Raw genomic sequence first — 16,444 nt, forward strand, 5'->3', positions numbered from 1 at the left:
ATTTAAAAAGTGAATTTGTCAGCAATCTTCTCAAACTTTCAATGGGAAGCTGGTGGGAAGTTTTCTCAAGAGGTTTGAAGATAAAGTTGGGGACATTTGCGTTCTAAAATATCCATCCCTCTGCAAAATCTCTGGAAAACTTAAGAACCGGATTGCATCTGATAACAGTTCATCAATACATATCATTCATGAATATTGACTGGTATCAAAATTCCCTGAACAAAGGCCACAATAACACTGCCAAACAAAACAGAAGCAAAAAGTGAACAAAGTTAGAAACTTTTCACGCAGAGCACAGACCATAACCTGGATGAGTTAGATGCATGATGAAGGTCAATAATTACCTGATTAATTTATTGTAAAAACTTAAAGTAACACACACACAAAAATACAACAAAATGTGAGTCAAAGGAGAGTGTTAGACCCTGGCTTGGCTAGGGAAAGGGGATGCAACATAAAATAAAGATGCCCAGTGGAATAATAGGGAATTTAGTTTTCCTTGTGGCAGATGGACACAAAGAAATACACAGAAGGGATAGGTGGGTGGTGCTGCTCAAATCAAAGAAACAAACAGAATAGACTAAATTAATAGAAAATAACAGCCAGTCTACTTAACTAATAGTCAAAACAGAGAAACAAAACCTAACTGACTGCACTGACTCCTAAACAAGACACAACCAGAAGTCTAGCTGGCCTGGTCTCCAACTCACAATTACAAAGAGCAAACAAACACCAAAAAGAACAAATAGTCTTAAAGGTTTAACACAAGACCAAAGAGGTCAGACATAAAGTTCCATAAAGTTCCACAAAGCACAAGAAACCAACTAGAGTCTCACAACAAGCGGGCAAGCTGTCACCAGAACACCGCTGTCGCTGACCCAGAGGGCGCTGCGCCCTTTTATCTGTGGAACATACCTCAGAAGCAGCTAAAGAACATCCACAGGGATAAAGAGGCGAGGTGACATAACACCAAAAAAATACCAGGATCCTTTACTGATACTGAAAAATCTCCATTTAGCAGACCAGTCTAACTGTCATGCAAATGTCACAATCCAGGAGAGGGAAGTCCACATGCAGAACTAACAGACAGGAGCTAGAAACCAGGACTTTATTTTAAAACAAAGAAAATGTGCAGGAAGTCCAATGAACTTCACACGTAAACAATGTTGAAGAGGAACCATACAACTGACTACCTCAGGGCACTACAACAATAATCTGAAAAAGAATTATTTAAAAAAAAGATACTGGGAGCGGTTATTGTGTAAGTAGATGCAGATGAGTAGCGAGTAGGGGGAACACGTGGTAACCAGAGTGGTCTAAATGGTAACTGGCGACAGTCCCGTAGATTTCTAAAGAAAGAAAGGAATGGGGAAGTCATGTGAGTCATGGAGCAGCCACTAGTTCCAAACAGCATCAGTTCCAGCATTGAATTTTCTCCGCAAGTAGATGAAATGACATTTTTTGGCATTGTGACGCATTAGTTGACTGCTCTATAACAAATTACATTCAACAGTGTTGTTATTTCATGTGGCCAGTTTTAGTTAAAAAATCATTTGATTAACCAGCTAGTTGTAGTTTAACTGTTTTTAGCTAACCATCTATCCATTGTCTGCCGCTTATCCGGAGTCGGGTCACGGGGGTACCTTCCCAAGCAGGGAAACCCAGACTTCCCTCTCCCCGGCCACATTCACCAGCTCATCCGGGGAGATCCCGAGGAGTTTCCAGGCCAGCCGAGAGATGTGGTACGTCCAGTGTGTCCTGGCTGGGTCTTCCCCGGGGCCTCTTTCCGGTGGGATGTGCCCAGAACACCTCACCAGGGAGGCATCCAGGAGGCATCCTGACCAGATGCACGAGCCACCTCATCTGGCTCCTCTCGATGTGGAGGAGCAGCGGCTCTACTCTGAGCCCCTCCCGAATCACCGAGCTTCTCACCCTATCACCCTGTCAGTGTGGTGTTTCCATGTAATGGTCACTGTCATGCTGCCAAAGATAAACCCTCATTATGACTTCAGCACATTTCCACAATGTCTAAACCCTTTAATTTGATCAAATATAGTTGATTTTTACCAATTAAGCTACCAAGCAGTAAAATGAATTAGTTAAAGTAGTTCTTTATTAAGGCTTAAACTCATTTTGTCATCTAATGTTGTTTTAAGGGAGAATGACAGGAAGCAGCTGAGAAAACCAAACAATGAAGTAGGCCAGAACCAAAACTCCACAGTACGCAGAATACATTGGAACAATGCTCAACAAGAACATCAACAGATAATGACTGGAAGTACAGAAGGAAAGGGACAAAAACACCAGCCAACCAAAAATAATCTGATTCAAAAAGCAGCAAAAAACTGCTGTCCTTCCAAAGAAATATCAAAAAACCAACAAATCTCATTACATTAGATGACAAGTAAGCACGAAAACCCCAATGACTGGTTCTTTCCCTCCAAATGACTCCATATTTTCAACCATGAGTAAACACTTAAATTGCCCTAGCCCCTTATGCACATAATACTACACAGTTCTGAATACAGTGAATGACTTAATTTAGCCCAATTCTGTATGATTTGCTGGCTGCTTGAACAGTTATGCCAAAGAATCCAAATAAAATTGGAACTGGTGGAAAGAATAAGAATATATCAACAGATCTAGTCTCATTTTATCTGAGAGAGAATACCCCATTGATGTTCTCACTAAACCAACCTTCTCATCCACCTACATACATACACAGACTTTCTAATTTGCTGGAGAACCAGTACAAAACCACAGGTCAAAGCTTAATGCACATGGGGATTTGTTGGTGAGGCTGTCGCTCTCAGTATGCACAGAAAAGGGAGAAGAGACAGGTGCATTAACATGCAAAAAATTAGGATTTCTGGTCCTGTTTTCTTCAGATATACTGTGTGCAAACACCTCAGGAGTAACTCAAGTTATCTGTAACGAGAGCAGCAACATACTAAAAACTACACAATCACAACACTCACGGAAAAACATTGAGTTAATATAAAAATATATTTGTTTTATCATTTTTATTCATTGTACTGTTTACATTTTCACACAGAGAAAATGAGTGACAATGGGATCAGCAGCAGAGGCTGAGCTTGTCCTTCTTAATGTGTTAATGAGGTCAATTAATTATCAAGCATAATGGGAATGAGGGAGGCTGGAATCAAAAGCCCGCTGGATTTCACAGAGAAGAGGGTATTATTCCCTGTGCTCACACACTTCTCATGCTCGTGCCCAAACAAACAATCCATTTAAGCAAATTGACCTTAATAGCAATAAGCTTCTTTCAGGTGTCTGTCATCACCAAGTTACACTGAAGATGAAACAGTGAATGGGCATGCCTTTACAACTTTCACCTCTTCTAAAAGCATTTACACTACTGTTACGAGATTTTTTAGCTCTGCAAATATTATAAACTGCTTTTATTTTTAGTTGGAAAGCTGAGACTTGAACCAGCAGCTCAACAAAAAGTTTTCAAAAGTCTGGTCTGTTTGTTTCCTCTTAATAAAAGCTGCAGTATTAATATTACCTCAGTAAGTTTTATTTTATTCTTTCATTGAAGTCCTTCATGCACAAACTGTCCTACTTCACACTGGAGACATGATTCCTGTATATATTTAGATTTGTTTAACTTCTTGTAAAGGAAGGAAGTCATTTTGCAGCGACAGCACAGTTATTGATTAAACATTACATTACACATTCAGAACACTGCACACCTCAGCTCATTAGATTTGGACTTCTGTATTGCTCTACATTAACACCTACTGCTATAGGCCAAATCTTAGTACAACATGGATTCCTTGCTTTCTGTCCTTGTTTCTGCATCTGAACTCCTCCCAACTGACAAGAGAAAGATGCAGGAATACATGCAAGGATAAAGATTTGTTTAAAAAACATGACTGAACATAAACATATGCAACAAATATAAGACGCGATGCATAAACATTAAATCGATATTTACTGATTATCCTGCTTATCTCTACTTTGGGTAGAGATAAATCCTGGCTTGTGACAGCACACAAAAAAAGTTTCAGGTTGACATTACAGGACCACTGATAACGACAATGGCTGTTTTTGTAAATCTTGTGAAACTGTCTATTTTATCCTGAATGAGCATGCACTAAATGATAAAAGAAGAAGAAAGAAATGCCTTTTGGACTGTGGAGAAAAAAACAACGTTACAGGATGTGTAACAAGTCATTTATCCATTACTGGTGTGTGCTTTGTGCTGCAAAGAGTTACCAGAGCTCATTTTAGCTGACACAGGGAGACACGTGATTCTCCCGGGACAGGCAGCCAGTCCAATAAGGAGCTAACACAGAGACACAAATCCATCAAACTTACAACTTAACTCAACAAGCATGTCTTTGGACCTTGAGGGGTAGGAGTGTGGTGGCTTTTCCACATTTAGTTTATCTAACCTACATTATAGCATATTATGCAGCATCATTTTACAGTAAATATGTTTCCACATCAACTGAACAATCAATAAACTGAATAAATGCTTACTGCTCTCCAGTGAAAGACTTCTTTAAAGGATGCACTCAGAGCTTCTCCTTTGAAATGCACTCAAGAGATTGGAAAAGATGATGGTAAATCTTGATCAGTTTCTGAGTCATAGGCCAGAACAGGAGATTAGGAGCCAGCAGAATTACCAGAATGGAAAAAATCAGAGTAACATGGAACAGGAGGGGACTGAGGAATGACCTTCACACATGAGCCGAAAGAGGAGTGGAAGGAGGACAAGGAGGAGGGAGAGATGATTGGGCAGCTGTTGCCAGGCAACCATCACAAGCACAAGAAGCAGGAGACACTTTGCTCCAGTTGCGGCCGGTTGCTTGACGTCACGACATGCAGACGCAGCGAACAAGGTGCATCATGATCATCAACACTGCTGGAGTGTACTCCAGCTTCTTTTGTGTGCTTTTCTCACACACAGTTACACTCTTTGATACTCCCACAAATGTGCACTGATGAGCTGAACTGGCTGAACCGATGCAGCTGATAGTGTCTTGCTCAAGGGTAAACACTGTAGAGCAAAGAGAGCTTTATTCAGTCTGGGATTTCCCAGAATCTCCAAGAACCAGTTATTTTACTGAACCATGAAATGAAACTGGTTTATCTTATATACTGTCTTAATGAAAATCTCTTTAAGCCAACAGATTGTTGTGATATTAAAATATGGTGTTCCAAAGAGTTTCTCCAAAAAGGAGTTTTGATCCCTGAACATCAAGCAGTGATAAAGATTTTATCTAAAAGCTTTAAGGATTCAACATCATTTACTATAACATCTGTCTGTAAAATCCAACAACAACCAATGTACCTGTCCACTCTGCTGCTTGCTGTTTTTTAATTTTTTACGCTTCTCTTTTAAAACATGATAAACTCCAAGTTACTAATATCAAATTTTCAAATTAGTCAGCACTTAAATCTTAAGGAATTCAAATAAAATTAATAAATGAATTCAAGTAAATTTGAAATATTCTGGAAGCAGATAAGTCTGATTATAAATTTTATGATTGACCATTCTGTCCCAGTATGACCTGCAGTGACTGCCAGGATCAAATATTTTCATTTCCTTTATATAACATACATACATACATCATTTTATGTACAGTGTGTGTATGTTGCTGTGTAAGTTCTGCTGACCTGAAATGCAGCTTATTTTTCCCAGGACATTCTTGGAAAAAGAACATTTAAAATCTCATGAGTTTCTGTTTCCTCTTTAGATGAAGGTTATTTTTGGTTTTGATAGTTACTAAGCTAACAAAGTGGTTAGGTTAAAAGATTTAAGTACCCTTTCTTACTACAAACTATCACCAATGAAGGAAATGTAATAATATGCTTTGAACTTGATGTCAGCCTGAGGAGGAGGGAAAGGAAGTAAGGTGTACAACTGATAAAGTCCTTTCAGAGAGGAAAATACAAATACATAACAGAGTCCTTTTGCAGAGTCCCTCACAGCAGTGAGATTCTAACATCTTGCAGAAATAGACTGAAGGCCAGCAGAAGACAGACATAACCAGGACACAACATCCAGAGGTTTTAAAACAAAGTATTCTAATGAACAGGACCACAGCTGGCTCTACATTCATCATGCTTTAAGTGAAATTACCAGCATGCCATATTAATATCCAGATCTCAAAGGACTGTGCAAAGAACATTTCTAGATTATTTTGCTTATTTTACATTTATCTAACAGCAACTGGTCTTAGGCACAGGGAGAGGTTAGGTTTCTGTGGAAACCAGTTACATGTATGTATCGTTAGGCCACAGGACGCTACCCCAGAACAATGTTCCTGACACTAATCAGCTAAAAATTCAAATTCTCATCAGCACTGGATACAAAAAAAAATACTGAATGTTATTCTGAAAAAAGAAAGAAGGGAAAAAGCAAGTTGCTAAGCAATGGTCATTAAGAGGGCTTGTGCGGTGCACATATCCTCCATGTATGACTACAGAAGCTAAACCCTGTCAATCTGCCAACAGCTAGATGACCTGCTGTGACTACAGTCTGCTGCTGAAGAGCAGGAGTTGGGACCAGTAAAACTAAACACCCTGTACTTGTATGCTAGTGAGGATCACATTAACATGCAGTGATATAACAAACCTGTCTAAATCTGTCTTTACATTTTAGAATGACCTCCAAAACCACATCATAAACTTGAGCAGTTCTTTGAATAACTCTAGAAGTGATGACGAGCAAATGTTCTCAGCTTTCAAATGATATCTTCTTTGTACAGGGATGTGTTTCACAGCAGGTGTCAGAGAACAAAGAAATCTTCAACACAGTGTCATGTTTCACAAAAGATTAGAACGTGCTTTCAGAAATTAAATCTCAGTCCTAATTTAGATGTGTTAGTTTCCAGAGTACAGTAAGATGGCAAGCAGCAGAAGAGTTGAATCAAGTGCATTTATTTTCACTTTAGAGTCTGAAAAGACATAAAGACTCGTTCTGCAATTCAAGTCTGCTTTACACAAATCTAAACACTTAAAACCTTTGTATTAGCACCATGTAGTATGATTTAGCTTTTATTTTATTATCTGTATTCTTTATAAAATAAAATACATTTGCAAATGTTGAATTTTAACACCAAAATATATAACACAAGAAGAGATATTCTTGGATTTCAGATGACATGTTTCACTTTAACTTAATGCTTGTGGGTGAAAAAAAATTGAAAACTGTCTTATTTATATGCAAGCATTTATGCAATATGCAGACAGTAATGCACACAAATGTGTTCTCACACATTTTCATAATGTGAAAAAAAATTACACATGAGGACAGCAGCAGCTCATCTATGACAAACCACACTGTTACAGTCCAAATCTGCAGTTTCTTTTAAGCTTGAATTTTTAAACTTTATTATGTTTTAATACTGTTTTTGTGTTATGTTCTGTCTTTTCCCTTTCCCTTTGATCTTGTCAATGTTTAAATATGTTTCTTATTTTCTGTAAAGCACTTTGAATCACTCTGTCTTTGAGTTGTACTATACAAATAAACCAGTGATGTGCACTAAGGTTCATGGCTGATGAGGCAATGACTCCTTTGGAGTCACATTTACAATTGTTAGAGCTGAATATCTATTCAAATGGCAGCATATTGATCACTGGAAAAGTTTCATATCTCACCTGCATTCCTCTCTCTCACTTACACATCAACACAAACACACAAATATGAACATGTTTGGCCTAGACGGAAATTTTCTTTTAAGCAAATTTGCTCCCTTCATGTGTTCTAAACATTTCATACTCAAAATCAAGATCAAGTTAACTTCATTGTTCCCCTAGGGGAAAATTCGTCTCTGGGCTTTCACCCCAGCTGCAGGAATACCCAAGAGTTAAGCCTCTCTTGATGTGTCTTATTCCACCTGTATGTTTTCAGTCTTTTCATTTTAGTTCAGATATGTAATCCTCCATCTGGGGGAGTCAGACGAAGCAGAGCATAAAATAAACAAACCACTGTACCACATGACTTTAGCTAACACTTTACCACGACAGCAGCAACATGCACCTGCTAGCTCACGTGCGCCCCCTTTATTGTCTGATCAGCGAATATTATTGTCACAAACTTACATTAAAGACATTACACAGACTGTATAAAGTCATGTCTAATAAATCTTTCTGTAAACTTTATATTGGCAACATGCTGAGAAACAGAAATGGGCACGCACCCATCAAGGGTGATGTTGCCTCATCAAGGGTTTCTGCCGTGTTTGATCGGGAACTGCGCGAATTCTGCTAAAATAATGATTGGAGTTACACAGAAAATACATTTACATCACAGATCTGTGACAAATATTAAAATTATATTATGTGATAATAATCTTTTTTATTGACCACACATCACTGGAATAAATTTGCCTTACAGTGATTGGCAAGTTGACTAAACAGACAGAAAGAAGATGATTGGGTTACTAAAAGCTGATCTGAACTATTCAATGTGTGTAAAAATGTAACTTTATTTTCTGAGGAGAAACAAACCAGACCTGTCTGTTGCACTGAGCCCATCACATAAGGACATTTAATGGCTCTGCTTTAATAAACTGACCAATGAAAACTGCAATGCATAATTTACTGTTTCATCAGTAAATTACATACAACTGTATGTGTAAGTTCATCACAATTATTTCAATTACATATACAATTAATTATCAACACAAGTATCATATATACAGGTGTTTTGTCTATTAAATGACAAATATAGAACAATCTGTAAGATTTTAGGAGCAGGAAGCATTTTATGAATTCATAAATAGAAGATTAAAAATTGCTGCACATACATATAGATACATATAACACAAGTAATGCAACTCATATAAAATAAGTCAAGCTAAAAAAAATATGGAACAAGATTATAATGATAAAATATGAATATCAAATCAATATCAGGGGTTAGAAGTTCAGGATGCAACTTACAATACTTAAACATCCTTTGTCCCAGTTCAGTACAAGATCTGGGAAACCAACCTTGAGAGAGAGAAAGGTAACTTGCTGTACAACTAATCACTCAATAATAACTTTTGCTACAGCCTTATCATGTAAAGAGTTGCTTCTTTGTACTGCACATTATGTTGAATAAGATTTTCTTGCTTTCATCAGTGAATTTTACTTCCAGTCCTGCCCAGTATGAGACTGCAGCTGACAGAGTTACTAAAGCACAGTATGGCTGGATGTAGTAGTGTGTGGATTAACAAGAGTTGAACATTTAAGACTATAATATAGCGTCAGTGGGCTGTTGCTTCAGTAGAAACTGAATTGCTTTTTGGTTTTCCTCAGAGCAGATGTACAACCAGCATTTGTTTATACCATACACACATTCAGACAGAACTGCAACCTGCCAACAAAATAGTCATCTGTGTGATTCTCAGTCCATACGGGTCCAATGTGTCCTGTCAAAACTCAACAACCTCTCACTGTTACTCTGACAAGTCAGCACATACAATATCTGCCCTGTATGGCTGCTGAATACAGCCATCTACATGACATGATCTGCTGATGCAGATTCACTTTATCATAAATTCATAAAATTTAATAAAAATTAAATTTAGCTTTAATGTCAATTAGCCTCCCCTAGCCTTATGATGATGTCAACCAGAGAAACCCCCCCCCAAGACATCAATTCTGTCTCTTGTCTGAAATCACATTTTGTTTTATGTATATAAGCAATCACTTATTCATTCTGCGAGGAACACGTGGACTCTGTAATATGCAACATTTAAAAAAGGCCTCTGGGAATTTCAGGCAAGACAAATCATCAGGGCATACAAGCAGGCATCCATCGCTAGCATGAAAAGCAACAGTAATCTTATAATGTGAGAAAGTGTCATTCACGTTCTCTGATCCTCTCAAGCCACACACTCACCACAACTAAGAGTTATATTTTGATATATCCTATAATACTAATGAAATATGGCATTGAACTACATTTCTGCTGACCAGTGATGATTTTACACATCCAGAATCATGGCACAGCATCCACTCATTGGTATGAATGAAACTGCCCACAGATAGACTTATGCAACCTAGATGAGGAAACACTGTCTAACCAATATGTGCTGCCTGCAGCTTTAGACAAATCCGCTTCATATAAAACAGATCAAATCAGGTTGTTGAGCAGCAGTGAGGGTCACAGTGGTCCTTCCTCCATTTAAAAGGCTGCCCTTATACTTTCTGCCCTTGCAACTGGCTTCATTGTGTTTTAGGGAGTTCAGAACCTTTGCAAAAGCTGTTGCATATATAGCTTAAAAATACAATTCACACTGCAAAGCTTTTAGTGCAGTATATACCTTCACTGAGTTACTGTCTATGGTACACTCAGCCCCTGCAGATGCCCATTTTTGCACTATAGATGGATAGACATGCAGTCCTCCAAAAACCTAATGCTCAGTCCTCAGAGAAGACGCTGTGCCCAGTTCAAAACTGAGTGGCTGAACAGTAACTCAGGATTTACAGTTTTAATAAAGTTGATGAAGTACCTAAAAATATAAATAGCAAAGAAGCACAGGTTAGATCTCAGACATTATATAGCACTTAGTTTCATTAATCCATCTTGAAGCAGCTTTATCCACGGCACAGCAAAGCTAAAGCACCAACACAACCAAAAGTAGCCCACATTTCCGGTTATGCCTCCAAGTGCTGCAAAATGCTAAAACACAGGGAGGTGCATCTACTGGAGTTGTATGTCAACCAATCAATGTCAAAGATTGTAATTATATCTATGTTATTTTATTTAGAGCACAGTTAGCTAGCTGGCATCAAACATATTTATGTCAACATGAGCACAAACATCTTTGCATTTCTTCTGCTTTCAGTCTTTCAATGAGAAGCTGCAGCGGATAATGAAAATATTCACTTTTATACTTGAGCTGGTAAAGAATAATGCTAAATGACAATACACACGCACACATACACATATATATATATATATATATATATATATATATACATGTTCTGTTTACTCTGAACTGTCATATTATTACACAAAGTCCAAATATAAAACTCGTTGATAAAATGTAATATTACTCATTCTCAACTCCTATCAAAAAATCACACACTTGATTATACAATTACCAACGACTGCTCTGATGTCCAGAGTTAACTCTCATCTTCTTTCAATGTGCTACAGATTCAGAGAACTCACTTGAAAAGCAGAATGACCCAGGAAACCTCCAAGCCAGAGAAATGTATCTGCAAGGCAGCAAAACTGCTTTTATCTGAACTTCCTGCAGCACTCACCTTTTCAATCTTGTCCAGCCATTCCTTATTCTGGGCCAGCTCGGCCATGAAAGCCTGGTGCTTCAGCCATTTCTTGTGAAGCTTTTGGGTCTCGTCTCGGCTGCTGTCCCTCGCCATTAGCATCTTCTCATACACCCAGTCCCCCAGCTGGATGAGAAAAGCACAGAGTGAAAGAGAAAGAGAGCTGTTAATGTTGGACAAATACTGTATATAGCTGTTGCTGTGGGGTGTTGGTGTTCCAGAATGTGATCCTGAAAGATTTGAATACACCAAAACAGACTTGCACATAAACATATGCATTGGTTGCATTGGAAATATGTACATTTACACTATAATCATTAAAAAGTGTGTAAAAACTAAAACACAAGAGTTTAATATCTAATCCATCTAAATCAACCAAACAACAGTGGGAAATACAAGGTCAAACACACAGATACTAATGGTTAATGACGCACAACAGACACATGTAGACCGACACACGTGTACCAACAAGCATGGTGGCAGGAATTCACATGTGCAACACAACATACAGCATCCACTACCTCAAAACACACACCTACACACCAAGCAATTCCCGACACAAACACACCTCCACTCGCCATCAGAGAGTAAATTCTGCATATTTTCCACGCTGATCACCTCAGTGAAGCAAGCACAAACCAAAACATCTCACGCCTGCGCTATGAGCACCACCAAAATATTCAGGTCAGCAACATCCTCGTGCCTGCATGCAATATCTCCACCAGCACTTCCATTCCCCTTCTCCTAATCCAAAATGTGAAGTGAACAACTCGTTTACCGGCTGCATTTAACGGGTGCCTGCGGGGTTGTGGCAGCTGCAGGCTGCCGCTGATGTCCGCATCCTCGCTTATCTGCTGTCACACACATGCAAAGATGCTCTTCACCGCATAGCCGGATGAAGAGGAAATTAGAAGAAGAAAGAAAAAAAAAAAAGACGACTTTTGGAGAGCCGCAGGGGAGCCAAGGATGCAAAGGCGAAAGGAAAATGCCAGGCAGAAGGGTAAATAACAACAATATTGGAGGGAAGAGACTTCACAGTGAGGCTACGCTAGTCTTTCTCCCCTTTCCTTCCTTGCTGTGTTGCTGAGAATTCACTGTAAGCTAAACCAGGAGAGGAAGGAGGGGCGGGGGTGGATCAGTGACGAGTGTGAGGGAGAGAAGACTGAGAGAAGAGGAAGAAAAAAACCTCCTCCCCAAAACAATAAAATGGCAAGCAGCCCAGCCGGTACACAGCTTCCCTCCCCTGCCCCACACCTTCAACGAACAGGCGGGTGAGTGACTGAACAGGCTGCCCAGCTGATTGGAGCAGGGATGGAGAGGGGGAGGAAGATGAGAGGAAGGAGGAGCAAAAGCCTCTTGGACTGGGATTTTGGGGGGCAGGGGATGTAGTCAACGCCTCCAGGCTCACCGGTCTTGGCTAATGATGCTGAGCTGAGGAGGGTGGAGGGGGAGGTCAGCTGTAAATGGTGTCAAAGCAGGAGGATGGAAGAATCTGAGGAGATGAAAGATTTCAAAAGCAATGATTTCCTTTCCCTTTTCTAAAAGCTTTCTTCTTCTAAAAAGCCAAGCTGAAAACTCTACATCTGCTTTTGTTTTATCACTCCCCTCCCGCTCTCTTCCTCTCTGCAGCAGTACCGGCAGCAATACTCTGTCTCCAGCTCGCCTGACGCTGCTGCAGTGGTGAAGCAGAGAGAAAAGAGAGAGAGAAGAAGCAGAGGTTTGGACACTGAAGGGGAAGACAGTTAAAAGTGAGAAGAGGCAAACTGGATAGAAGAGCAGGATATATGTGCAGTTTGACAGATTTTTTTCCTTTTATAGATCAGGGCAGGATTTCATATGAAGCACTAGCCAAGATGCGTAAACATAACTCACACACATTCAAAAGCAGACATGCGAGCGTGCACAGTCACACGTAAAGATTGCACACATACAGCCCAGGTCTCATGACTACTTCGGTCATGGAGGTTCGCAGCCTCGATGCCACCCCCTCGAGACTGGAAATGAATTGAATGAGGGGAGAGGAGGCGGAGCTAGTCACGCGTGGCTGGGTGAATGAGAATGAATGGTGATGTGGAGGACATAAGAGGAGAATCTGCTTTGTCCCCAAACCTAGTTCACTTTTTAGCTCGCTTTTGTCCTGAAAACAAACAAAAAAAATAAGATTGTTTTATTTCAGGTTTTTCTTCACAACAAGTAAAATTATATCCATAACCTTTAAGTTCAACTGCCCATGTCACTTATAAGGCATGTTCTGCCAGTATTAAGCCAAATGACTGTGGGTCAGCAATGAGACTAAGCCTGTTTTTTTTTTTTTTTTAACAATCCTATCTTCCTAAAGCCCACTCTTATTAATTTATCTAATCACTGACTGTATTCAGCCTTCCCATTATTTCTCTTCTCATCCAGAAATGGCACTTTTCCCTCATTGTCCCTCTTGCTTGTCTGACAGGCGCCCATTTCAAAGAGGACTCAAATCAAAACATTTTTAAACAACTCCATCTCACTTTAGTGGCCAAGTACCCTCTGGTTTTATAATGTTAATCCTCTGAAAATATCTAATATTTGCTGTAACTGTAAATTTCTGAAAGTATTGCCTTTTAAAAAGACTTTGAAAAGACCAGATCTGCTGAGTCTGACATTCATCAGGCTTAGAGAGAGATGCCCAAGCCCACAGAGATTCCTAGAAGTTACAATTGGACAATATGTGTTAGGTTAAAAATAAATAAATAAATAAAAAACATGTTAGGTGAGAAACGTTATTGATCCAACACTAAAGCAATGAAAAATATCAAAACTATTCTTTATTACATAAAAGAGCAAGATCAGAATCTGACTTGCTAACCACACAATGAATCAGGAACACAAAACACACTCAAACCGTTGTCTCATGTCAAAATAAACCACCACCATCACCAGACATAAAATCTACCTCAGGTACCAGAACCAACCGATTTACAACCGGAGTTAAAACAAAAAAATAATAATCTGAAAATCTTTTTTATGTCATAAAACTTAATCTCATGTTCAGCTTAATGATAATTAAACATTTCTTTATAAATATTATTTGCTTCTGGAATCGAGTTTAATGAAAATCATTTCACTCAGAAGTAGAAACAAGTTTTTGTGAAAAAGTTAAATAAAATGGCCTTGTCCTTTTTACAACATTCAAGGCACCATTTGCTGTAGCTTCTTTATGGTTGACTGATATATTAATTTATTAACTTTCTGAGGCAGCTTTAGTAAAGACAAAGAACAACCAGACAAAAAAAGCAAAACAAGAAAAGAATTTAGTTATGAATGTGCATGTGATATACATTATATTTTGTATGCTGGTCCTGCAGTTTCACATCAGTCTTTTTGGTCTTTTTTTGTCTGATGTGTTCGACATTTAATGAAGGCAAATTGACAAAAAAATGCATTTTGCATGAATTAGTAGGACATGTTTTTATATCATTATTCTGTATAAATGAATATATATACAATAAAACATTTATTTGAGAATTTCCACAAAGAGCTTGGGGCTGTTGTCTTGTGAACAGTGCTCCTGCAATGTCCCCAGACAACTCCTGTGACAAAAAACTCCAGTAAGTCAAGGTTTTTATATTTATTTTGAGATTTTGAAGAAGAAAACATAAATGGAAACAACTAAATTTGAGAAAACTTCCTCCATCTAGCAAAAACAGGTTAAACACCTTATCGGGGTGCTTTTTAACCTGTTTAAGACACACACACATATTCACACACATACGTGTATATATATGTTTTTAGAGTAAAAGCTCAATTTGTCTCTTGAATGTGGCCCAGTCTGGAATTTTTGTTTGTCTTCTTCCTCAAAGTTTTTTTTTTTTTTTTTTTTTTTTTTTGCAGTTTAACAGCAACAACATATTTATATTATTCATGGCAAACATATTATTTTTATATTATTATATTATTCATATTATTATTGTGATTCAGCCTATACAGCCACCTGCTGGCAGGACAATGCAGACTAGTTTATTTGCTCCAGTGAATTTTCACAATAATTTAAAAACATTTTCTTCAAAATCAAATGAAAATATAGCTTTTACTTCTAGATTTTAGAGGGTTTCAGATTTCATTGTTATCAAAGTCCTTACAAAGTCTTTGCAAGTTTCAATATATAAGAATGGCAATTTCAATCTGCATGTATAGAGTATGGCTGAACAACATATAGTCACTTTCTTCTTAATTTTTAATGTGCAACCATTTGATGTAAATAAATGCTGTTGTCCATGTCTCGTGTTACATTTCTGTTCCGATATTGTATTATTATACTGTATGTTGTCATTGTATTATGTTATTGTATTTTGCTGTTCATCTACCTGCCTAGGAACCAAGATGGAAATTAGCCATTGGCTATAATCTTGCATATTTACTTAAAAAACATACATTAATATGCCTGGTCCATATTCTTAAATAAATAACATACAAACAAACAAAAACCCCAGCTACAATATTTTTGGGCACATTTAGAAAATATATCTAAAAACAGTTTAATTTCAACATAAATGCTGTTGCCATCTTGAAGCACCTCTTGCACTAATGCATTCTCAACTGAAATAGCTTGATTTTGGGCACACATACACACCCACTCTCACGTCACTTGATTGATAACTTTGTTTTGATATCTATTGAGCAAAATAGAAACTAATTCAAGACAAAAAATTAAGCCACAAGACGTCCCTTACACTAGACCATGGAGTATATAATAAATTGTAGATATTATTTTGGCTGACAACGAAAACATCTGTTTTAACTGAACTGAGTGTTGATATGTTTGTGGATAGAGAGCAGCAGTGAATAGTATGAGACACAAGAGTGCAGTCTTGCTTGAACAGAAGAACACACCCTGGCAGCTGAGAGCTCAGGTTCCAGAAAACTGACGCAGTGTCACACACCCACTATGCAACACACACAATTATATACAAACACACACATAAACAATGAAAGACTCCTCATGCATGTATTTTCTCTCACCTGCACGCCACATACAAAAAGAAAGGCAGATACATTCAGCTTGATGCAAACTCACGTACACATGCACACACTCTCGTGTATACAGTGAGATACACTCTTTCTCCTTTTAATTAGTGATGAGGAACTGTGCTGCTGAATTATTCAAGAGAGCCAAAGAGAGAAAGTTTCTGAAACTAAACATGGTTTT

At 38.2% G+C, this 16,444-nt stretch overlaps 1 protein-coding gene across 5 annotated transcripts in view; it reads right to left on the reverse strand.

Moving 5' to 3' along the window:
• The window catches only part of LOC121645573 (spectrin beta chain, non-erythrocytic 1-like), a 101,093-nt gene that overhangs the window by 29,573 nt on the left and 55,076 nt on the right, over window positions 1-16,444 (reverse strand). For 4 of the 5 annotated variants that reach the window (XM_041994071.1, XM_041994069.1, XM_041994070.1 and 1 more), the window contains one exon: window positions 11,242-11,388. In XM_041994071.1, coding sequence (XP_041850005.1) covers window positions 11,242-11,388 — 147 coding nt within the window. Of the gene's footprint in view, window positions 1-11,241; window positions 11,389-12,040; window positions 12,305-16,444 lie in introns of those variants that run through there. The other variant, XM_041994073.1, reaches the window with a different exon arrangement.

The sequence above is a fragment of the Melanotaenia boesemani genome, chromosome 9 (genome assembly GCF_017639745.1).
Source record: "Melanotaenia boesemani isolate fMelBoe1 chromosome 9, fMelBoe1.pri, whole genome shotgun sequence".
NCBI classification, from domain to species: Eukaryota; Metazoa; Chordata; class Actinopteri; order Atheriniformes; family Melanotaeniidae; genus Melanotaenia; species Melanotaenia boesemani.